This window comes from Truncatella angustata (assembly GCF_020726525.1).
Source record: "Truncatella angustata strain MPI-SDFR-AT-0073 chromosome Unknown BKA67scaffold_1, whole genome shotgun sequence".
Lineage (NCBI taxonomy): Eukaryota > Fungi > Ascomycota > Sordariomycetes > Amphisphaeriales > Sporocadaceae > Truncatella > Truncatella angustata.
The window spans coordinates 599,296-623,061 of NW_025763381.1; the positions used below are offsets into that span (position 1 = coordinate 599,296).

Below are 23,766 nucleotides of genomic sequence, written 5' to 3' on the forward strand. Positions count from 1 at the left end.
CTATTGCATGAACCCATTGATCTGCAAGGGTAGTTCATTCACTTTCTCTTTCCTATTTCCATGATATATCTCTTCTGGCCTCATGTCGAAATTAAACGTCTCTATACATTCGTCACCTAATCATAAGGACGCTCGAAGTCGTCGAGACATTTTTCCAAAGGCTGCTTCTCCATGTTGAAAAGGCTTTGGTCGTCATTGACATGGTGTAAATCATACCGTGTTCAAATTATGTTCAAGAAGAGTTCTCTAGCTCTGACGTAGACTTGCAAGGATCGTTGCAATCACGCCAGTGACCGAGGTTTTGTATAATCATGCTTGGAAAAAAACACACGACAAAAACAACCTCACTGTGTCATCAGATCATTGAGAAGGATACTCCTGGGAGACACCACCTTGGCCGTCTATTTGGTCCGAAACTGTGGATCGATGTCCAAAAAGGGTCCCGGCTTTGGGGGTAGTTACGCGTATTGTTTTAGAGTTTCATCGTGAGCTTTGACCTTGGGCCAAATAATGGATGCCCCTTATAAAGGAACTTTCAAGCCTTAGAATCAATGTCACAATGGGCTTTTCACTGAGGCATGTAGCTTTACATTTGAAGTTCGCTGCTTAGTCTAAATGTGGCTTGGCAAGCAAGTGCGTCCCACGCGCCAGCTTTTGACGATTTACTGTGTACTTCTACTAAACGATGCTCTCGTTCGAGTACATATGTATCAATAATATAGCTACACCGAGCCAGCAAATATGACGAGACGAGTGGAAGCATCTCGAACAGCTTGACGCTTTCCACCTTCAGGCTGATCTTAACTCGTTAGTTTTCCTTCCTTTCGTATGTGGTATGAGCAATGCTCATTTCTGAGCGATGTCCAATTCGATGCGACTGGGATGCACATTGGCCGCTTTTAGAAGCTCGTCCACCCTTTTCTGCTGCCTGACTGTATGCATCTTCATCCATAGACTGCCTCGGTGCTCTGTCCCATAGATACTGTAACATGAATCTGACCTCTCTGTTGTCATAGGTGGGGCTGTTCTAGTTGATAGCTTCAACCGTAACCTTCTACCCTGGGAGGACATCTGGTTCTTGAGGGTCATCTTGATCCTTGCTGTCGGCCTTGCACTCCGCCTGGCTTAGCGGGTCAAACTCGACGCGAGCTATCAACTGATCCCCGCTGGACCAGTCGGTCTCTTTGAAAATGTAAGTGAGGTTGTGGTAACGATGCCGAACCGTGTCGTATACGGATGACGAGACAAGTCTGGGAAGTCTACCAGTGGGCTCCGCGTTCATTGATACAAACTCAACTTGGTTCTTGAAGCAGCCCCGTAGCTACTTTTCGGCCCGAAGGTGGCTGATACAATTGTTCTCACTGCCCCTGGGAACAAAGTAGAGGTCAAGGCGGTATTCGGCATCGTTGGAGCCATACAGCGGGTCGTCAGCTACAGCCGCGTATATGTCCTCTGCATCAACATTCTCCGGGGTAATGTTTGGGTGCTCGGAGTAGATCGCATAGCTATAGAGCAGTGGAAGAGGATTGGTTGCCCGGCCGCGCCAGACTGAGACTGCGCAGCTACCAGTATAGTCCTGGAACGCGAGGATATGACTCTTTGTCCTGTAGGCAGTCTGTCCGCCGGGGCCAATACCAGATGTCATGGCTTGAGGGACTGGTAGCATATTATCACGATTTATTAATATGGCGTAATAACTTTTCGTCTCTTTAATGGACTCATTCTACGCACGTTACACAAGCCACCTTGGATGGCGAATCTAGTAGATGTCTGTTTCCGCCCTACGCTGTCCGGACCGTCCATCCTCATAGGTTTTTCGAAACCGGCTGTTGTCAGGTCCTCGAAGTCCCGAAGCATACAGCCCAAGCCCGAAGTCTAGAGAAAGCGGGCAGCTACCAGCCTCCGACCTAGGTTAAAATCTCAGCACGTGTAGTAGTTCTCTGACGATTTGGTGGACCGTTTCGACTGGTCCAAGGGATCCCACTTCAGCCGCGTAGCTTCCAATGAATTATGGCGCGAATATAATCACGATCAAATCGTTTTGTATGGCCTCGTTAGGGAATAGCCTCAACCAATGTGTAATCAGAAGCATTTTATCACGTATACTAGTGTAATACCCTTGATTAGCAGTAAAATCGAAAACAGCCGAAATGGAAAACCTGTCATATCTTGCGTAGATATTAAACACTATGGTCGCCCGTGAACGCTGAGCAACTCAATTACGTTCTTAACACTGTAGTAGGTTAGCTGTCTTTAGGGCCTTGCAAATTAGATCGTGTCTTTGATCTTCGGAGAATTCGGATATATTCCTCAAGAAACGCTTGGCGCGATGCGCAAGGGATCATCCTTGATATACAGTACCATCTGCGGCGCCCACAATCATCAAATTTTGAGGGCCTGTCACTAGGGAACGAAACTGTACGAGATTTATGATTTTCCACGTTATTTCTCGATCCTCGTAAATCACCGTTAGATAACGAAATTTACCACCACTCAAATCAGTGATCTTTACATAGTCTCCACGTGATCCTCACATGACCCACTCGAGGCTTGGGTAGGAGTCAAGTACGAATTGTCTTACAAAATCCAACTAAACAAGGAAGGTGCCCGTGCACTTGCGCATGGACGGTGATTTTGATAATAAACCACGATATTTCCTAGATAAAATACGAAATGTACTGGGCCGTATTTTATTTTTGGCGTTCCCTACCTGTCACAATTCGCTATGCTGGCTAGCATCAAATTAAATGCTGAGCGTACTGAGACCCTTCGTGAGCTCTCGGGGCAACATGCCCTTCAAACTAGCAGTAGTGCTGCTGAGTGAAAGTTGGCATGGGGGAATGCGCTCTCGGCATGAGCCTTTATGAACCCCAAATATATCCACTAATCCAATCATCGATACAAAGTCTAAGCTGTTGTCGCTGAGAACAAAAGAGCCCAAAAAGCTGTTAACTGAACAATCAATTTTCCGGCGATTGTTTGTTCTTTAATGTCGATATGAACCATTGTGTCCCTCTGCGACGTCTGGCAAGTAGAATTCGACATGATTGCCCGCTCGATTGAAGACTTGTGCTATGCTTTATAATATATGATGGCATTGGAACTGCAGATCTTGACTGACAAGTAGATCTTGGCAGCTTGGCAGCTTGGGTACCGTGCTCATTTCTGTATTCATGGTACTGTATTCATGGTGCGGTCACAAGTGAGTAGCTGTTGTGCTAAAAAGAATTCGTGGAATTCGTTAGATATTGACGCCGAGATGTGTGCATATATGGCAAGACTCGTTTCCGTGGAAATACGGTAGCCTAAAAGTCTACACCATACTGTGGGTCACCAAAAACGTCATTGTAAACAAGCTTTGGCGAATCCAGGAACCCGCCTTGGCAACGTGCAGGGCGAGATTAGCGACCAAGAGCGCTACCATACCCCCTCTGCCAAGCTGCCAAGGATCCCCCTAGGTTAGCATGCTATAATCCCCAGAAGAAGGTGGGCACAACCCAGCTCGACTAGTCACCAATGCAGAAGGCAAATGGATTTGATATCTGACCCAATGTCCTGCTCCTCTTGCACGTGCTCAAAAATGCTGAAAACAATTGGACGAAGCAGGAGGGCACTTGAACATGTTGAAATCGAACAAGTCTGACTGGTTGCCGACTCCCGGTCACCGACGGCCTTGGAGACAACATTGAGCGATGTTCCGGCCACGTCGGTTGCACTCGCAGCGCGATACCAATAGTCCATATAGCCGAGTCTACATCCGTGAAGAATGGCAGTCAGACGGTCAGTCCCTGCCTCTATAGCTCTCGCTTGACATCTTTGCCATCATGCATCGTGCCGCTGCTCTCGCCGCTGCCCTGTTGGTAGGCCACACTCAAGCTGCGCCCAAGCTCCAACGCCACGATGTACGCGACGTTGATGAGACCTACCCTTACACTGGGCCCGCCGTGCCAATCGGTGACTGGGTTGATCCAACCGTCAAAGGCAACGGTAGAGGCTTCCCCCGACTTGTCGAGGCCCCAGCTGTGACGCCCGAGTTCGCCAATCCTACAAACAACGTCAATGTGGTTTCGTTGTCTTATATTCCCAATGGTGTCCACATTCACTACCAGACGCCTTTTGGTCTAGGGGAAGCCCCATCAGTCGTGTGGGGTCCAAAGGCTGATAGTCTTGTGAACGAAGCAAGCGGGACATCGCACACATATGATCGTACCCCACCATGCTCAGAGCTCGTGGCGACACAATGCAGCCAATTCTTTCACGAAGTCCAACTCAAGAACCTGACTGCGGACACGACCTACTACTACAAGATTCAAGCTGCCAATGGCACTACTGCCTCGGATATTTTGAGCTTCACCACCGGCCGCGCAGCGGGTGACGTCAAGCCGTTTACTGTTGCCGTGCTGAATGATATGGGCTACACGAATGCAGGTGGGACCTACGAACAACTCCTCAAAGCAGCCTCTGGCGATACCGGTATTGCTTTTGCTTGGCACGGTGGCGATATCAGTTATGCTGACGATTGGTACTCGGGCATCCTCCCTTGCGAAGATTCGTGGCCTCTATGCTACAACGGCACATCCACCACACTTCCAGGCGGTGGTCCTATCCCTGAGGAATACTCGGTGCCGTTGCCGGAAGGTGAGAAGTCCAATCAGGGGGCCCACAGGGTGGAGATATGAGTGTACTCTACGAGTCAAACTGGGATTTGTGGCAGCAGTGGATGAACAACTTGACGGCTAATATCCCGTATATGGTTCTTCCCGGAAATCACGAGGCAGCATGTGGTGAATTTGATGGTCCCAATAATGAGTTATCGGCGTACCTGGATGAGGACAAGGCCAACTCGACAGCTCCTAAGAGCACCTTGTCTTACTACAGCTGCCCACCAACCCAGCGAAACTACACAGCCTACCAACACCGCTTCCGTATGCCCGGTAGCGAAACTGGTGGTGTCAGCAACTTCTGGTATTCTTTTGACTATGGTCTAGCTCATTTTGTCTCCCTCAACGGCGAAACAGACTACCCCTACAGTCCTGAGTGGCCATTTGTGCGTGATTTGTCCGGGAATGAAACCAAGCCTCAAGAGAACGAGACATTCATCACGGATAGTGGCCCATTCGGTACCATCGATGGTAGCTGGAAGACCAAAGAGTCTTACGAACAGTACAAATGGCTCAAGAAGGACCTCGCGAGTGTCGATCGCACTAAAACACCGTGGGTCATTGTGATGAGTCATCGGCCCATGTATAGCACAGAGAGTTCGTCATACCAGAAGTATATGCGAGATGCTTTCGAGGGCGTCATGCTTAACCACGGGGTTGATTTGTATTTGTCGGGGTGAGCTTTTTCGTCATAAAATATGTCAAGATGTACGGAGCTAATATCGATACTAGCCACATTCATTGGTACGAGCGCTTATGGCCCATGGGAGCAAATGGCACGATCGACCATGGTAGCGTAGCCAAGGGCAAGAACAACACATATTATACCAACCCAGGCGTCTCAATGGCGCACGTCATTAATGGCATGGCGGGTAACATCGAAAGCCATAGTACATTAAACGATGGCGAGAGCCCGGCCAATATCACTGCCTTTTTGGACGACAAACACTATGGATTTAGCAAGTTAAGTATCATTAATGGTAATGAGCTCAAGTGGCAATTCGTCAGGGGCGACGGTGGTGTAATTGGTGATGAACTCACCTTATTGAAGAAGACCAACTGCACCAAGAACAACAGGGATACTCACAGCTTTTAGATTGAATAATTACTCGAACGATAAATAGTAATTAAATTGGACTGGAACATGATATAGTATTCTGAGCAGGTAGACCTGTGATTCTGGTTCTACACTCGTTGTCCTTAGCAGATTCATCCCTTGTCCTAGTGGCCCTACTTCTTGATACAGGGAACCAATATAGACTCTCGATAGCTTGTACGTCTTGATGGTTCTATATGTGTGCTACAAAACGCAGCGTAGACTCTGCATTTTGCGAGATTGGTAAGAACCTCGCTTGAGAATTGATCGCGAAGTGAAATGCCAAGCGCGTCTGCGCAATGTAGGCCACTGCCCACTGAAACTGCGCGTAACACACAGCATTAGTCAACCAGAGCCCGTGAGGATGAAACCAGCGACCATGAGACTCTTTCTAATACTTTGAAAAAGATGGCTGAGAGAGCCAACCTCAGAGTTCTGACATTTTCTACATATCCTTGTTTTGCGTGAGCATGAGTGGTAACGGGCACAGGGTTACGAGCTCAAACTACTTGATAAAGATTAAACGCAGTCGCTTCAGATTGTGCAAAGCATCTTGTTGCTATGCGGAGAAGTGCTTTGAAATGTATCGCTGAGAATTGTAAGCCCTGCTCCTTTCGGTTCATAGATGCTCTCTGCAAAGCATTATGGAGCACGATTTCAACTTCCTAGGAATCCAACGAAATGTCCCAAAAGTGGAGCATACAGTATTGGTACACAACTGCTTCAATTTCCCGTTGATTATCTATTCTTGATTTCGCAAGTCAGCAGCGATACATGGCGAAACTTGACCTTCATTGATCTGTCCAGAAGAAACAATTATGTCTGAGGGCCTCAAAATGGATCTTGTCCTGGAAGCTTTGACCCAGTGCACAAGAAACCCAGCTACGCCGGAAATGCCCCCAAAATCAGAGTGTAACAGCAATATCGCATCCGCGAACTGGCATAGCACCTCGGAATAAAGAGCTCGGGCAACTTCAGCGAAGCTAGTAATTTGACGCTTTAACTCATGCAAAATGCTTGCGTCAGTGCCATTCGTGCTAGGTGACCGCTGCAAACAGTGAAGCTCACGGTCAAGATAGTTGCGATTGGAAAGGGCCGTGAACCGTACAGCATCAATCTCGGGTCGGGTACTACTTATCAATAAGTAGTTCTCAAGAAAGTACCTCTTCTGCATGCTTCCAATGCCTAGAATAACTTGAGGGCGATTGTTGGCTAATTTGTCCATTTGCGCATATGGGGCGAATGACTCATACACAAAGCCACCATCGACCCCACTATAAATAGATTATTTTAATTATAATAAAGAATCTTAATAATAAGATTATTATTATTTAAAGATCCTAGTAAAACTTATTAACACTTAGTTTATTAAAGGGTAAAACAAAGTTAAGAAATAAATTTTAACGAACTTCAAACCATTTGTTATATTCCTAACGTACGGAGTAATATGACTCTACTATATTCCCGTCCACTAAGATGACTTTTTATTCCATTTCCCGAAGATATTGAATAATTCATAAAAGGTTAACCATCCGTGCTTCCGAGAAGACCTAAAGAAAAATATCAAGATGAAGGAGATATCCAATATTGCTGCTAATACTTCTCATTCAACACAACTGATTAAGCCATTAAAGATTCCATCCGCAGTACTCAGCCCTGGCATTCAATCATCCCGAAATCCTGCCGTCAAGACTGGACATGTACTTTTGTGCCTTGGGAGGTTACTCTTCTTGGAGATAGTCGTACCGCAAGCTTCGCACCAACACCTGGGATCAGGAATTCTGTGTGCGACCGCCCATGGTTTATGGTTGGTGTGATAATGTGCATTGCGATCCTTGGGACAAGGAAAGCGTTGGTGGCACGTTGGGTTAGCTCGACAAGCCTTTGGCCTATCATGAAGCTTCTGATGCCTACTAAAGCATTTTGAATCAGCCCAAGTTACGCAAGTAAGGTTGGGGGGATGGGGTTGTAAGAATGGATTTAAATTGTAATTCCTCATAATACCTGTCTCAAACGGCTGCGATACACCTATCCAGTATTTCATGTTTTTGTGCATTCAGATGAGCTCTGTATAAACTCTAAAAACGACTCATATTGCAACAATAAGCTCTAAAAACGACTCATATTGCAACAATAAGGAAGAATACTGGTATACAAAAGTAAGATATGGAACAACTGATACTTACTTGTGATCCCGCCCATTCTTGTGCCACTTCTTGCAGCACCACTCATGGTCCAATCTATGTTTTCCTGTGTCTATCAGCAACATCCATACCAACGACATGCGAATATGAAGCTACCTTTATCATTGGTCTTGGACCATAATGTTGTTTTTTTATGATTATAAATAGGTAACATATCATTCTCCTTGTCGATCTCACGGTTTCCCGCACCCAATCCCGCATCGAGAGGAGCCAACCCACTGGCGTGGGAGTAGAGGCTCTTATCGTATGACGAAGCCCCTGCCTAATTGCATGAGCTGGGAGTGAACGCGGTTCCAGAAAGTGCACTTTCTCCGAAAAATGGTGGCTCCTGTAAACTAGTCGTGAAGCCATTGAACTCATCTGATTGCGGTGTTGAATTGGAGATTGCAGTATGAAAGTCTTCTGGATGTATGATATGCCCGATTCCTTCTGTAGTGTATGGCAATGGACCAAATGGTGACGTGTCTCCGTCTATGTTCCAAAAGTGATTACCAAACGGAGAAAATACATCAGGAGTGAGGCTTGAGCTCAATGTGAGGTTTCTACTAGCTTCATCCCAGTCTAAATGTTCTGATCAGTAAGTGAAATGTTGCGAATACAGTATTCCTGAAGATGATCATACTAAATGTATCGATGTCGTAGTAGTTTGCCATTTCATTAGAAATGTAACCGTTGTTCTTGATAGAGATTAAACTTGTAAAGTTTGCCTGGATACACAAATAGTTTCAGGCGTATCATTTCCATATACTTATACTTATCAACACTGTCATGAGATGAAAGATACCTGTATGTCTTACGATATGTAAGGGACTTAGGGCGATCAGACGCAGCCTCGTCGAATATCGCCCAACCAAAGTCAATGTTCTGCATGCGATAACATCAGTGCGTAGTATAGGCTCTAATACCTGCAATCCTCTCCAATAAGGTTGATTTTCTGCTATCATTAGTTCGATTAGTATCCACTGATCGTTTTGGTTGGGCTGATGTAAATCAAAATGTCTGCCACCACGATGCACCCCGCAGCCAATATTAATAAACCCCGCATCGATGGTAGGTCTCTTGCATATCTCTTGGAAGGCCTCTTCTTCCATGGAATTCCAAGTAAGGCATGAAAGGAGTGTCTAGGGCTACGATGGTAGGTCTCTTGCATGTGTCTTGGAAGGCCTCCTCTTCTAAAGAGATCCAAGGACGGGATGGAAGGAATGTTGAGTGCATCTTGCCAAAATTCAATGCGATCAACCTTTCTAGATACAAAGCGATGAGGCTTAGTATAAAGTCCCAATCCATTGCTGCCTTTACCACTCGATCATCTGAGTCCTTGATCACTCATCTGGGATTGCATCTGCAAGAAGAAACTTTGCTAGCGTATTCAATTGAGTCCAGAACCAAGATGTCTTCAATCAGCAGTAGCTGTAAGTACCATATTCATAGCAATACAGAACCATAAATCTAGCTAACATACGTAGTAGCTGATATCATTCCGTTTACTTCACGAGCGCTTCATAAGTTCTACGAACCTCTTGTCCTTCTTGAAGCTCTCAACGTTGCGGCAAAAGAAGCAGCAGGATACCCCACAACAGCCGAGTCTCCTGTAATCAAGGACATCAAAGAACTGTACCATACTTTCGTGTACAAGCTTGCTCATGTCTGTGACAACGTCAAAGGCGGCCATCATGGAGGGTCCATCACATCTATTATGATACTTTGCAATACTTCTGGAATTATTCAATACTACTTTGCATCGAACAACAGAACACAAGAACAACTGGAGACCACATCAAACTTCATTGATGACTTGCTACAACAGCTCAAGGGGCTACGAAGGAGATCCTCAAACCAAGGTCTACTTATTGACCCAGTACTCCAATCTGTGCTGCTCTTCAACCAACCAAGGATCACTGTTTATTTGAAACGACTAGATTTCCAGGCAAGAGAATGCCTAAAGAATTATTCGAGCCTAGAGCCGGAAGAGAGTGAGTAGATATCATCCTGGCATGGCGAAAACTTATAGTACTTCATCTGATAACCTTCACAGGTAGATCGATAGCCCACGCGATCAGCGACTTCCTTAGTTCTGCCAGACCTGAGACCCCGATACCAGTTGAGGGACCAGAGTGTAAGTTGTTCTACATCACCGATCAACTTCGCTGGGGATAACTTAATGACTCGGTGCGATTAGTCGTTACCAGGTGCAAAGTGTTGATTGACCAACTCATTACCATGCGCCAATCCCAAGTCGGTATTTTGATCGAGGCGCGAGCGCGTGAGGGGCGTATGCTGGGCTATAGAAGCCAGGAATGCTGGTCAGAATTCCAACATACCATGAGCCGCATTCTAGCCTATCCCCAATCCGTTCAGTTCTTGCGAAAAGCTCGGAAGAATTGGCCCGAACTCTTCGAGGACTATGAAATACATGCTATCCCATCGAGCTCACCTATACAGAGGCCTTGTAGAAACAAAAGTCAAACCGCTGACGGGATTGTCGGACGCATGACAAGGAAACAAAAGGAGATTGAAACCTTCAGGAGCTTTGTTGCCACACTGCAAAGCTTCAACCTCGATGCAAGGATCCAAAATCAATGGCGCAACGAGAGTTTTCGCCCCATTGTGCACTCCGAAATCATCCTTTTGGATTGGCTAGAGAATAATGGCGGCATCGAGCCTTATAGGTTCTTCAATGGCTGGATGTACATCGGTAGTAGTAAACCTACATGTAGGCTCTGCCACTACTATTTCGAGGCACATGGATCAGGGGTAGAACACCGTCCTAGCCATGAGAACCTCTACATCAGTTGGCGGTTCCCTGATGTTTTCGTATCTCAGGGCAACCAAGCACGAGACTTAAGGCAAGTAATGATGGATCGGATACTTGTCAAGATCCGCAAGGATGCTTTCCAGTTAGTGAGGCAGAAGGTTCCGCCAAGTTATAAGGAACATGACTCGAACACGTTCTCTGCTATGATTACATTTCGGGATAGCTATATGATAGATGAGAGGAGCGTCGTAGATATGGACGATGTCACCTCGCTCATGGGCGAGGTGTCGTTGGACAGAAAATAGGATCACTCTCTAGCTTTCTCTGAAATAGGAACCGTCGTCCGACTTGCTTGATAGTCCGGTCTTACTGTCATCGCGCTATCATGGCCATATCGAGATTTCCCAGACAACTCCCATCCTCTCTCAAGACCCAACATCATTTCTATTAACGATAACAGCAGCGACGAAAGTGGTGACGAAGACTATAATGATATGTTCCATACCACCAACAAAGGCACTCCCGACGTCGAACTAAATTTTGGTGGCAGCAATTCTATTAGCGTATGCGCAGCTAGTGCTTCGCCGGCATTCGATAACGGTGATGCCAATACCATTGCTACTGAATATGAGGTCTACGATGACGTAATTGATGCAGTCAGCGCTACTACGTCATTTGATAAGACGCTCCTAATACAGAAACGTACGGGATTGTTCACGCCAAAAGAGCAGTGTCAACAATCGAACTCTAGCATGCTCTCGGAGTAGAAGTTGGCGACATTAAATTTTTTGACGATAGCATACCCAATCTCCAAGACACGATTTCCGCCTGTTATGGGTTAGTAACTATTGACAAAGCAAGCGGTATTGTCTAACTGGTCCATTACACGACCCGGGAGTTCTTCGAAGGGCAAGGAGCTTGTTACCTTCTTGATCCGCATGCCCAGATTGCCAATACGTATGTTACCTACCTTACGTTCGATGTTTTCAATAATGGCCCGTGCAAGCATGAGCAAGACTTTTGAAAGACTTGATCAGTTTCCTCTTTACGATTATTCCAGTCATTATTAAGACTATCATGCAAACGCATTAGAAGAGGCCGAATTTGTTCTTACATTTTTAGGTTTGCCCAAGCAGGTAGAAAGCTCGAGCCAGGGTCTGCTTGCTAATATAAGATTGTGGAAATACCTCGAGCGAGCTCCATCTCAAGTAACTGCACTTCATGTAGCTGCCTATTTGGATTGACGAGAGGCTAGTCCGAACGATCTTGCATGAGTCTAGTGTGTATGCTCGGGATAGTCATCATCGGACGCCGCTGTCGTCTCTCTCGAAACATGGCGACGACACCATCGTGCGCCTACTTCTTAAGAAAGATTCTCAGGTCAATCTTGCAGATGAAGTCGGCCGGACGCCGCTGCCGCGTGCTACTAAGAATGGCCACGACGCCATGGTGCGCCTGTTTAAAGGCACAGGTGGATACCCCTGATACTAGGGTCTAAGACTCACTAAAAAAAAGAATAGAATTTACATAGAATTGAAGAATTGCATCTAAGTGGGTGAGGCCTAGCTTGATTGTAAGTCAAATTATCTGCAATTTGGCTAGCCACACAGGGATGGACGTTAATGCGAACACGGTGTTTTCTTTTTCTTTTATGCGACTATTTATTGGAACAAGGTACTGTAGTAATAGAGGTGAGATCATACAGCCGAAATCGTTAATTACGGAAAGGCTAAAAGAAGAACTGAAAAATTTCATGCCGCCACTGCTTAAGATCTCAGCCACTGTTTGAATTTCCGGAACCTTTTCCTGATAAAAAAGATTTATCGCCTTTTCCTTCATGGCCGTTTGTGCTGAGGGCGATGGAGTTCGGCCGGGTTCTTTTGGAACTGCGTCGAAAGAATTGAAATGAACTACGCGCCACAGAGGTTATTTCCTCCTCCTCTGCTTCCTGCACTTGGGCGTTGCTCAAGAGCCCTCGGTTATAGCTTCGAAACCTCTAGCACCAGTAAGCAGGAAGCATGGCCAGACTATGGCTTTGATCTCGGAGGATACAGTCTCTTCAAGATTGTCTTGACCACTACCTCGCGTGCTAGAAACTGGGTTTGGAGCTGTGTTACTTTGCTTTGCATTCGCAGGTCCATTTCGTGTTTGGTACAAAAGCGATGGTACTAAAAACCATGTTTCATGATGGTCCAGGTTAAAACTTGGCTCGACCCTATCTTTGAGAAATTGAAAGTCCGCCCACCTTGATAGCATTTGCTTACAAATTCTCTCCAGGGCGGCCTGAAAGTCTGAGTGCCTGTTTTCGGGAACCATGACTTTAAAATTGGAGAATATCTCATCAACGGCATTTTCAATGCGTGTTTCTCCATTTTGCTTCTGCAGTTCGACGTTCAAGGCAAGAAGCTCCGCCCGAAGATGTTGTTCCCTGAAAAAGTCATTGTCCACTAATTCGTCAAGTACTTCCGTGAGCCTTGATGATCACCTAGTGACGTCACTGGGCAAGTCTGTGGAACAAGAACAATGAGATCTCCAGGTGTTGGCAAGCATTCCCCAGGGCGCCGGGCCAGATAGGATTATATAATTACAGATCCACAGATCGATTAATACTTCTCCCCTCACGCTCTTTCTAATATACCACTTCAACCCATACCTCTCTGTATTAATTTGTCACGACTGGTAACAGCAACAAATAGGAGAGCTGGAAAGCGGTTCGATTTGTTGGAAATACCACAGCGCAATTAGCTAAAATCATTCATCATAATCTGAATGTGTGACAACTACCTAGCAAAAAGCATCACACTATAGTGACGACTGCCTCCTCGGCGCTGTCGTACCAATGTTTGGGCAATGCGAATATTGCCCCCACACGTTCCATACAACCAGGGTAACGAGTAGAAGTGCCCAGCACCAGCCCTACGTATTCTCGTCCGATACTTCCTATGAATGGGCTACATGATATTATGAAAACCGCTCCCGTCGTCTCCAACTCATTTGTGTAGGGCCCTTGACGCCCTCTTCGTACCAGAACCCCATAAGGGCCGGGAGTTGTCTCATAGGATAGCGGTCCATCAGTGCGGTAATGCTGAGGCTTACACTTTGTGCCGTCGAGCTGCGTGTAGAAGGCATCATGGTCCAACCGGCTATTTGATTTCAACTGACAACGTTTGAGCCGGCCCTGCAGTTTGATCGCACCGCCCGACACTCTGCCATACGGATCAAGACCATCCACCGTCGTCTGTACATCCAATACGGAAGCCACTGGCTGTGGTGATTTCAGTGGTGACCATAGAACACCCCAGTTCATCGAAGCCCACGACCATGTTGGAGGGCCTCCTTCCTGGTCATCGTACGCAAGCGACTCACTATCCTGTACAGCTAAGACAAGCCAGGGCATGACCTGCCACATGAGATCAAGCAGCAACGTTTCCGACCACAAGCCAGCAAGGTATCGGCTCGTTCGCGCCTGGGGCATCGTCCTCGCCGCTCCGCCAATGGCGGGCATCTTGTCGCTGCCAAATGTCAACTGGCGAGAGGTGAACGACCGCACAATCATGCGCCACTGGTCCGCAGGATCTATGCGGCTGATCGTGCCCGGCACCGTGGACGGATACGGCGGCAGCTGGTCCTCGCTCCGGCGGTGCGTCTTGCACTCGAAGACGATCGCGCCCGGCGTGAACTGGAGGTTGCGCGTGGCCAGGTACGCCTCCTGGAAACACCAGCCGCGGTTGTACAGAGGGCCGACGCGTTTGAGCCAGGCCCACGAGGTCGTGAAGGGCGGCTCAAGCAGTCCTTGCTCCAGGGACGCCGCCAGAACGTGCCGCTTGCGCGCGATGACGGGTACTGTGACGCCCGGCGAGGCGGGGAAATTGAAGGTTTTGGAGAGCCATTCGTCCTCTCTTGGCCCCAGGATGGGCGTCTCCGGGTTCGGCGATGAAGCAGTCGTGACGACGACAAAGGCTTGGCTGTAGACGTCTGCCATCAGGGCGGCCTCCTTCTCCCAGTCAGTCTTGTCGTCTTGGACGATACACAATGAGTCGATCCAGAGGTATGGTAACTGCAACTCTCTTGCCACCATGATTGCATCCTTGAAAGTATTCGGCAGTTCGGATACATCAATATGCTTCTTGAAGTCTTCCAGTTGAGACGTTTTCAGCGACAGTGGCTTGCTGCCACCCCAGCAGTGGCTGAGCGCAACGTAAGGGACAGCTTCCGGCCAGGTAGTGGTTTCGCAGAGTCGGAGTCCAGCATCTCCTCCGCCGACATACAGAAGCCGCGTGGGCTTGAACCCCTGAGCCGAAGTCCGACAACCAGGGTGCTCATGACAGCACTGCCATACGCTCTCCTTGACGAAATTCATACAAGCCTCAGAACGAGTATCTGTTTGCCGAACCACTGCAGGACCCAAAGCCGGCAAGCCCGGCACGTGGTTTGACAATACGGCCGGGTCGAGATAGACCTCCACGTCGGCACGAGCTTCCTTCCAGTATTTATCATGCACGAATCCAGTCGTGGTCACGACGAGAGGCGCCCCCCGTCTGATCATCAAGCCGAAGCTGACAGGCATCGCATTTACGGTCTCCGTGACCCAGCTCATCCACTCGTCGATGAAGAAGGCATCGAAGATCTCGCACAGAAGCCGGCAATACTTGCAATCCCTCACGGGTGCGCCAGTGTTCTTGTCGATCTCCCGGCTCTTCAGCAGCTCCTTCGTCGAGAGCTCCTCCAAGGCCAGGGCAGGGACGCCGCCGTCGGCGGCGGATCCCTTGCCGACCAGGCTAAAGTTATTGTTCGTCTTGGCCCCCGAAGGCGTCCAGACGAGGGTGTTCTCGTGGCCCTCCGGCTGCAGGTTGTTGCAGAGTAGGCAAACGCCGTTCTTGCCGGAGTTGTACTGCCGCTTTGCGTAGCGGCCCAGCCACACCGTGGTGTCGGCGGCGACGCGCGCGCCTTTGGTCAGGTCGTCGAGAGCGCTGAACAACTTTGGCATGATTGCGGGACTTGAACGAGCATGTTCAGAGTTGCACGGCGGGATGGTCAGATCCAGGACTTTTGAGTATAGAATCTCATGGTGGGAGGGTGGTTCAGCTCTCAATGCCAAGCCTCAGCCGCACCGTGTTAGATATGGCGGCAATCTTCTTCGTATATTGGACCAAAGACAAGATTGCAATTATAGCTTGGGAAATGTTCCTTGCGATGCGGCATTCACATCTTCGGGGCGGGAAGCAGTCCCATAGTTTACTGTTGCAACGTGTTTTTGACCCTGATTTGTTGGCGATCGAGTCTCGTCCCCCCTACCGAGGCAGCCCAGTCGACCGGCAACGGGCACATGAATGGGGGCGGCACGAATTACCGCGCAGCTGGGCACCACCACGCCATGCTACGACAGTCTTCTGAACATGGTCTGCATGCTGACTAGTCGGATAGGAATCTTGACTACAGTAGATATGTACGCATAATCACTGAACTTCAAATTATCAAAACCTCCTACAGCTTGCCCACAGCCTTCAGTCCCCTCTCCCCGTCTACTAATACACACCAGCCCTCGGAGCCTCTGCCGCCATCGCCGGCAATGACCTCACCACCGTAGCCATCTTCACCCTTTCCTCTGGCAAACTTCAATACCTCGTCATCAAACGTGCCGGGCTGCAACCAGACAGCCGGGATGCCGAGCTCCTTGGCCTCCTTCAGGACCTTCAAAGTGGCCGAGGGAGGCGTTATCACAGACACAGACGTCTCCTTTGGGCTTGGCAGATCAGACAGCGAGGACTTTGTGGGATAGGCCTCCGAGTCCACGTTGATGCTGGCGCTGCCCGGGTTGATGGGCGTCGCGGGTAAAGAGTGGTGTGTGTACCATGCGAAGACTGTTTCAATAGTGAGTGTGCGCACGGGGAGATAAGTACGGTGTAGCCATGAAAGTGAGGATGTGACGAGAGAACAACATCAACGATTGTGCAATATGCTGGTGGGATGTCATATATGACCGGAGTGCTTACTCTTGTACCCAAATTTGGCAGGATTGTTGCTCGCGCCCACGACGGCGAAGTGCGGCGAGGAGAAGAATGCGCGGACGGTTGCTTCTGTAGACATCTTTAAACGGTTCATGAGCAAGAACAGCCGTAACAAAACCAAGCGGGCGGTCTACTTCTCAAATACTTGTTTGAGGCTTTGCTTTCAAGTGCGAGACGGCAAGTATCACGCAATGCAAAGTCGCATTCAGCTCATATGGTATTTGTCACTGCCGTCTACCTGCCTATCCAGAGGAACGGATGTTGCAAGCGTGCCCTGCTACAACGTCATGTGGGGTTGCAATCGCTGGGGGAAGCTTAATGTTGCAGGGCGGTTTCGGCTCCGGTTTGTTCAATTCGGTTACCCGTCTTACATTGAAGCTCTGCCTAACCGAAATAAAACGCATGCAGCTGATTGAGCTGCGTTCGAAGCTTGGCTTATCGTCTCATAACACAATATTTGGAATTGTAGGTATTGGCAACAAAATGTCCGCTTTTGCGTAAGTCAACGGGTGCTAATGTGTGTCACTGAACTTCCGCTAACAAGATGATAGACGCTCGACATTCTCGGCCAAATCATATGCGGCCTTTAGGCCAACATATCCACCTGTCCTTTTCAGGACCTTGCTCGCGTATCACCAATTGCCTACTGCCGCAGGCAACTTGCTGGACCTGGGATGTGGACATGGCCTCATTGCACGGGGCTTGAGCCCCCACTTCAAGTCCGTCACGGCCATTGATCCGTCGGCTGGCATGGTCGCCCAGGCCAAGCAGATGACCGATGACTCCAAGATTCAATTCAGGCAAGGCACCGCCGAGGACCTGGACTTCGTGGCGGACGCGTCGGTAGACATGGCAGTCGCCGGCCAAGCAGCGCATTGGTTCGACTACGGCAAGGTGTGGCCCAATCTCGCCCGCGTGGTGAAGCCGGGCGGCACAATGGCCTTCTGGGGCTACAAGGACAACGTTTTGTTGGACTACGAGAAAGCCACGGAGATCATGGAACACTTCGTCTATGGGTTCGGCGAGGCAGCACCGGGGGTCGAAGGCATGGGCAAGTACTGGGAACAGCCTGGCCGAAACATTCTTCGGGATTCTCTGAGAAGCGTGGTCCCGCCTGAAAGTGACTGGACGGACATACAACGGTTGGAGCATGAGCCGGGCGAGAGGGGTCAGGACGAGAAGACTGCCTGGTTGACGAAGAAGATGAAGTTGGGAGAAGTCGAGGCGTACACCAGAACATTCAGCTGCTACAACGGCTGGAAGGATGCTTATGCCGATAGGAAGAGCAGAGCAGAGGGTGGAGAAGGCGACGTTGTCGATATCATGTGGGATCATATGCTTGATGCAGTGCCGGAGTGGAAGGCATTGGGTGAGAAGTGGAAGGAAGCGGAAGTTGTGTCAGATTGGGGAACGTATGTGCTCATGGCGAAACGGAGATGAACAGCAGTGCAACCTAGTCTAGCTCACAAACAGGAGCTGCTGCTAGCGAGTGACTTATGTAGGTAGCTGGAATGTATGTACATAGCATTGAGATAAATGAACAGATACAGCCGTATAGTGAAGGCTGAGCGGGCGTGAATAGACGCTGCCAAGAACCAGTGCGACCAGGGACAGGAAGCTGATCTATAAGTTACTTGGGTATATTTTTGCGAGGAGCGAATACTGTTGTTCGTTTCTTGGTGGTTGCCCCTGGCGATGGGCGACCCCACCACCTAATCTGGGGCCCGGGGGGGAATTTCAAGGCACAGACCAGGGACATTTCCATCAACACGCACTGATAGGGGAAAGGACAGCCACCGTCCAGTCCAGCTTTACGTCCTCTCAACAAATTGTTTCAGACCGATCTCTCCTCCAGAAAACACCATCGCTTGCTTTTGACGCACCTATTTTCGAGCCTCATTATCTGTTCCGAGTTCTTGGAGCCTATTCAGTCAACATGGTGAGTATCCTGCCGTCCTCCTGAGTTTATCACCCCCCATTGGCCTGTGAGAGAGGTTGTAAACAAAGAAAAAACTGCAGCACGCAGCATGCAGCATGCTTGCCCCTCAAACCCCGAAACTGGCAGAAAAAAGAAAGGGCAGCCAAAAGCCCAAAATCCCGGCTTTTAGCGCGCCAGCAGCTGTGATGTAGCAACCAGTCAGCGCCAGCGAACTCTGCCTCAGATGTGCCAGTTGGCTGCCGGGTCTTGCTCTGCGCTTGGCCGCCGAGAATCAGCTCAAATCACGAGGCACAACCCGATCGCTCCAGTGTGCATAGAGACATTCTCCTGAGCACAACATACCGGCGCGCAGCACACTTCCCCTTCTCGCTTGACCTGCAACCCTCTTGCTGCCAGATTCCCATTTCGCGCGTGCAGGAAAACACCAACAATGGCGGCTAATTACGAGAATCAGGCTTCTACCAACTACAAGGAGGCTTTCTCTCTGTTCGACAAGCGTGGCAACGGCCGTGTCTCTCTCGACAGCTTGGGCGATCTCCTCCGCGCCTGCGGCCAGAACCCTACACTTTCTGAGATCAGAGACCTGGAGAAGAACGTTGGTGGTGATTGTGAGTTGCAGCAGCACCCTCACCCCCTTTTTGCCCGTCGGCGAGGGCCCGCACGGCCCGATTGCCCTGTCGCTGCGACGAATGCGAGCAGCTGCGCATTCCGACTCCTGCCAAAAGCCAGCCCATGCCTGCCTCTCCCCAGACTCCTCTGCTGACAATATCTGCTCTTTTTAGTCGACTTCGAGACGTTCCAACGTGTGCTGAACCGACCTGGCGGTTTCCGCGATCCCGGCGAGCCCGAAGAATACTGCCGCGGGTTTCAAGTATTCGACAAGGACATGACGGGTTTTATTGGCGTCGGGCAGCTCAAATACATCCTGACGAATTTGGGCGAGAAGATGACCGACGAGGAGGTGGATGAACTTCTGAAGGCCGTCGACACCAGCTCCGGACAGGTCAACTACACGGATCTGGTCCGCACCATCCTGGCCAACTAAGATGCACCGAGAATGGGGGGGATGCGCTTTGAGTTTCTATGGTGCTGACAAGCCGTCGAGCATCGTAGGGGAATTTGCATGGAAATGGCATGGCGTTTATGTATTTGATTGATGGGGTCACTTGTATGAACTTGGGTAGCCGTGGTTTGGCATTACTCATAGAGATGAATATACCAATAATGAGGCAATGTCCAGAAGCTCATCCGTTTCTTTTTACTTGTTTGTCTTTCCAATCCGCGTCTTGTCGAAACCTCAGGACAGACTTATCCATTGATCATTCAGAAGATATCGTCATGAGAATCACGGTTGTAATGCAAGATGCTTTCCCATGACCTGTCCACCTTTTTCGGCATATCAACAAAGGCATCAGACTGACTGACCTAGGTAAGTGCAAGAGCCGCAACATCCTGTTTGGCAATGCTCCAACCAAGGCTACATGGTCCCGGCGGTGATGGATACCTTTATGCAGTGCCCATGAAGGTCCTGCAACAGACGGCTGACGGGCACCGGTCGCGACGCGGGAAGCAATAGGCACGAACAAAAGGGGGGGCGGGGGCGTGTAACTACGGTTAGGTTAACCTTAGAGCCGTAACATTGGGGGCGGACCAAACCCCGCAGCCTCACTGTCAGCTCCCACTATCAGCTCCCCTGGCCACCACCATCAGCTCGCAAGGATGCCTGTGGGTTAAAAAGGCAACCGTGAGCTACTGCTAAGTTCAGTTAATTTAGTATGCAACAGCTTTCTGACGCCATGTCGTAATGGAAACAGAAAGGGAACCGAAGCACTGAGGCACTCTGCAGTCATCGTCCTTCTCTTTGCCAACCCTTCAGCTCTCAAAAGCAGTCTATAGTCTGTCACCTGCTTCATCGGCATTACCCCGCGCCCATCTCGTCCAATCCCTTCTCATAATTACCTGCAAAAGGACCTGCACAAAGGACCGGCCTACAGCCAGCTATACCAACCTACTGTACGTAGTACATGCCGCATCCTGCACTGGTTGCGCTGGATACCCCCGTTGCAAGTTGCGCAGGAGAGTGTACACACGCGAAAGGCCCTTGCCTGCCTGCAAAGCTAACCCCCAGCAGAGCGCATGCCAAAGTACCTTCACCCTGCCCTACTCTGTCTTGCCTTGCCTTGACCTTGCCGCAACTTTAAGCAACTACTGTACCAGTGAGACCGTGGCTTCTTCGCGTACTAGAGCCACGAGATCCTCCTTCCCCCTCCTTTCTCTTCTCGTTCTCCTTCTCGCCTTCACGCTGGCTATCCCCCGGGCTCTTCCTTACCTCACATCTCATCTCAACCACCTCCGCCCGAGAGCCGCCGCGTCCCTCTTCCGCCCTTCGACATACCAGACGAGACGCATAGTATCAGCCAACATGGCTCCAGACAAATATAAGAACCCTCCGCAAGCCCCTCCGACATTCGTGGGCACCAAGGACTCCATCGTCAGCGATGCCAAAGCCATCTGCCACAGGACCCGCGGCCTGCTCGACAAGCTTGCCGCTGATGTCCCAGTCGACCAAGCCTCCTTCGCCAGGGTCCTGAAGCCCGTGGCCCACGACGAGGACGAGGCCGGTCTCTCTGGACGTATACTTGGCTTCTACCAATATGTGTCAAGTGATGCTGACCTGCGGAATGCTTCGTCCGAGGCTGAAAAGATCATGGACGAGTTCGGCATCGAATGCAACATGAGGGAAGACATCTTCCAGCTCGTAGACTCGGCTGCCAAGAGCCAGAAGCAGAACGAACCCGACCTCGATCCCGAAAGTCTGCGCCTGTTGGACAAGGAGCGCAAGAACTACATCAAGAACGGTCTTGGTCTTTCCAAGGGCCAGCAGAGAGAGCGCTTTAAGGAGATCAAGACTCGCCTCAGCCAGATCAGCATCCAGTTTCAAAAGAACCTCAACGAGGAGGACGACGGTCTCTGGTTCACCGCGGACGAACTCGACGGCGTTCCTAGCGATGTCGTCGAGGGGCTGTCCAAGGGCGAAGGTGAGAACCAAGGCAAGATTAGGTTGACCTTCAAGTACCCCGATTTGTTTCCCGCTCTCAAGTTTGCCAAGAACCCGGAAACGAGAAGGAAGATCTTCGTCGCAAATGAAAACAAGATCCCTGACAACATAGCCTTGTTCAGCGAGGCAGTATTGCTCCGGGACGAGGCGGCGCGCATGCTTGGATACCCCAACCATGCGGCTCTTCGCATAGAAGACAAGATGGCCAAAGAGCCTGCCACCGTAAACACCTTCCTGGCAGACCTTCGATCACGATTGGCCGCTGGTGGCAAGAAGGAGAGACAGCATCTCTTGGAGCTGAAGAACAAGGACGAGGAGTCTAGGGGCTTGAAGCCAGATGGCAAATACTATCTTTGGGACCACCGTTACTATGATCGGCTGATGGTCGAGCAGGAGTACCAGATCGACGAGAACAAGATCGCCGAATACTTCCCTCTGACGTCCACGATACAGAACATGCTTCAAATCTTCGAGAAGATCTTTGGGCTTGTGTTTGTTGAGCTGGACAACAGTGAACGCGCAAGATTGTCTCCCACCAGCAAGTCGGAAGACATTGCGTGGCATGAGGATGTCAAGATCTTCTCGGTATGGGATGACGCCCAAGAGGGCGAGGGCTTTGTCGGCTATCTCTACCTCGACCTCCACCCTCGACCTGGCAAATACGGCCACGCCGCAAATTTCAATCTGCAGCCTGGTTACCTGAAGTCAGACGGATCCCGAAGATACCCTGCGACGGCTCTGGTCTGCAACTTCTCCAAGCCGACAGAAAAGAAGCCATCTCTGCTCAAGCATGACGAGGTCGTAACACTTTTCCATGAGCTTGGCCATGGTATCCACGATTTGGTTGGCCGATGCAAATACAGTCGATTCCACGGCACGAGCACTGTAAGAGACTTTGTTGAAGCTCCGTCTCAAATGTTGGAGAATTGGTGCTGGACCCCAAGCCAAATCAAGGCCTTGTCGAAACACTATGAGACCGGAGAAGCTATCCCCGATGACTTGATCGAGAAGCAAATCTCCACCAAGCACGTCAACGACGCTTTGTTCAACTTGAGACAGCTTCACTTCGGTATCTACGACATGACCGTACATGGACCCAGCAGCCATGAAGAGTTGGAGAGCCTGGACCTGAGTAAGCTGTACAATGATCTCAGAAGTGAGATGTGCGGTCTGGACGGCCCAGAGGGCACCTCATGGGGCCACGGACAAGCCACTTTTGGTCACTTGATTGGTGGCTATGATGCGGGTTACTACGGCTACCTTTCCTCGCTCGTATACAGCACGGACATGTTTTACAGCAAGTTCAAGCAGAACCCCATGGATGATAAAGAAGGTCGCAGATACCGTCACACCGTTCTCAAGCGCGGCGGCAGCCAAGAAGAGATGAACATTTTAGAGGAGTTCCTCGGTCGCAAGCCAAGCAGCGAGGCTTTCTACCGGGAGATGGGGCTAGGCGCATGACTCGATCAGCCTGAAAACAAGGCAAGGTTGTAGGTTAAGGGGGTATTCCTAACCTCGTCTTCATGTCACTGGATATCAATAATAAAAAGCATCATCAAACAATATCTAAATATGTCCGGATAGGAAGAGTCAGGGAACGCACGATTCGCACGGTTATAATGTTACATCAAAGCATCGCTAGCTGACAAGTCATCCCGTAAATGTGCCATCTCTCATCATCAGCACCGCCTCCTAGAGAAACGCCCAGGATGTCTCATAGTCTCACATGCATTCTTACCTTGTGCTCCTCGACTGCCGCTCCAGATTCCCCTTGTCTTTCCTCCCTTCCAGTTAAGAGAATTCGCGTGACCTGTCAGCAGATCGTCAGGATGACTTGCACAAATTCTACCTACGAGTTGCCGGATCTTACTTTTCCGCCTATTCGACGGATCGAGATATTATTTGATCTTAATGAGGATCAAATAATAAGTTGTCATCTCAACACCATGAACCTCACGCCTCAACTCCAATTCGCCGGTTTATCTTACTTTTAGGGAGATGTTTCAACTACCGATGTCATATCAGTCAACGACGCCAAGACAAAC

At 49.5% G+C, this 23,766-nt stretch overlaps 8 protein-coding genes across 8 annotated transcripts; 5 read left to right on the forward strand and 3 right to left on the reverse strand.

Moving 5' to 3' along the window:
* Positions 1–846: 846 nt before the first annotated feature.
* Positions 847–1,645, reverse strand: BKA67DRAFT_529243 (uncharacterized protein; the record flags this gene model as incomplete). Its single annotated transcript, XM_046099034.1, has 3 exons — positions 847–982; positions 1,059–1,296; positions 1,363–1,645. The coding sequence occupies 3 exons, from the start codon at positions 1,643–1,645 to the stop codon at positions 847–849; spliced, it is 657 nt and encodes a 218-aa protein (XP_045963185.1).
* Positions 1,646–3,691: 2,046 nt separating this feature from the next.
* BKA67DRAFT_543432 (acid phosphatase AphA) lies at positions 3,692–5,808 on the forward strand. Its single transcript, XM_046101182.1, has 3 exons — positions 3,692–4,638; positions 4,674–5,337; positions 5,394–5,808. Exons 1-3 carry the CDS (start codon positions 3,825–3,827, stop codon positions 5,755–5,757), a joined length of 1,842 nt encoding a protein of 613 aa, XP_045963186.1. The 5' UTR covers positions 3,692–3,824; the 3' UTR covers positions 5,758–5,808.
* Positions 5,809–9,002: 3,194 nt separating this feature from the next.
* On the forward strand, positions 9,003–11,150 carry BKA67DRAFT_633727 (uncharacterized protein). The gene is made up of 4 exons (XM_046105627.1): positions 9,003–9,373; positions 9,428–9,934; positions 9,997–10,077; positions 10,141–11,150. The coding sequence occupies exons 1-4, from the start codon at positions 9,070–9,072 to the stop codon at positions 11,019–11,021; spliced, it is 1,773 nt and encodes a 590-aa protein (XP_045963187.1). The 5' UTR covers positions 9,003–9,069; the 3' UTR covers positions 11,022–11,150.
* A 2,363-nt stretch (positions 11,151–13,513) lies between these two features.
* On the reverse strand, positions 13,514–15,703 carry BKA67DRAFT_652321 (heterokaryon incompatibility protein-domain-containing protein; the record flags this gene model as incomplete). Its single annotated transcript, XM_046106139.1, has 1 exon — positions 13,514–15,703. One exon carries the CDS (start codon positions 15,701–15,703, stop codon positions 13,514–13,516), a length of 2,190 nt encoding a protein of 729 aa, XP_045963188.1.
* Positions 15,704–16,200: 497 nt separating this feature from the next.
* On the reverse strand, positions 16,201–16,803 carry BKA67DRAFT_529247 (CoA binding domain-containing protein; the record flags this gene model as incomplete). Its single annotated transcript, XM_046099035.1, has 2 exons — positions 16,201–16,577; positions 16,710–16,803. The coding sequence occupies 2 exons, from the start codon at positions 16,801–16,803 to the stop codon at positions 16,201–16,203; spliced, it is 471 nt and encodes a 156-aa protein (XP_045963189.1).
* A 404-nt stretch (positions 16,804–17,207) lies between these two features.
* Positions 17,208–18,164, forward strand: BKA67DRAFT_652323 (methyltransferase domain-containing protein; the record flags this gene model as incomplete). Its single annotated transcript, XM_046106140.1, has 2 exons — positions 17,208–17,221; positions 17,276–18,164. The coding sequence occupies 2 exons, from the start codon at positions 17,208–17,210 to the stop codon at positions 18,162–18,164; spliced, it is 903 nt and encodes a 300-aa protein (XP_045963190.1).
* A 295-nt stretch (positions 18,165–18,459) lies between these two features.
* BKA67DRAFT_543444 (uncharacterized protein) lies at positions 18,460–19,896 on the forward strand. The gene is made up of 3 exons (XM_046101183.1): positions 18,460–18,663; positions 19,118–19,271; positions 19,446–19,896. The coding sequence occupies exons 1-3, from the start codon at positions 18,661–18,663 to the stop codon at positions 19,706–19,708; spliced, it is 420 nt and encodes a 139-aa protein (XP_045963191.1). The 5' UTR covers positions 18,460–18,660; the 3' UTR covers positions 19,709–19,896.
* Positions 19,897–21,085: 1,189 nt separating this feature from the next.
* Positions 21,086–23,182, forward strand: BKA67DRAFT_589320 (peptidase family M3; the record flags this gene model as incomplete). The annotated part of the gene is made up of 1 exon (XM_046104444.1): positions 21,086–23,182. One exon carries the CDS (start codon positions 21,086–21,088, stop codon positions 23,180–23,182), a length of 2,097 nt encoding a protein of 698 aa, XP_045963192.1.
* Positions 23,183–23,766: the final 584 nt, after the last annotated feature.

Bases quoted from the DNA above. Each gene is read 5' to 3' on its own strand.
- BKA67DRAFT_543444 (XM_046101183.1), top strand. The intron at 19,272-19,445 runs GTGAGTTGCAGC...TGCTCTTTTTAG, and splicing joins GAAGAACGTTGGTGGTGATT to TCGACTTCGAGACGTTCCAA.
- BKA67DRAFT_633727 (XM_046105627.1), top strand. From the start codon at position 9,070: ATGAAAGGAGTGTCTAGGGCTACGATGGTAGGTCTCTTGCATGTGTCT. The intron at 9,374-9,427 runs GTAAGTACCATA...TAACATACGTAG, and splicing joins GTCTTCAATCAGCAGTAGCT to TAGCTGATATCATTCCGTTT. The intron at 9,935-9,996 runs GTGAGTAGATAT...TAACCTTCACAG, and splicing joins GAGCCTAGAGCCGGAAGAGA to GTAGATCGATAGCCCACGCG.
- BKA67DRAFT_543432 (XM_046101182.1), top strand. From the start codon at position 3,825: ATGCATCGTGCCGCTGCTCTCGCCGCTGCCCTGTTGGTAGGCCACACT. The intron at 4,639-4,673 runs GTGAGAAGTCCA...CACAGGGTGGAG, and splicing joins CTCGGTGCCGTTGCCGGAAG to ATATGAGTGTACTCTACGAG. The intron at 5,338-5,393 runs GTGAGCTTTTTC...TATCGATACTAG, and splicing joins GTTGATTTGTATTTGTCGGG to CCACATTCATTGGTACGAGC.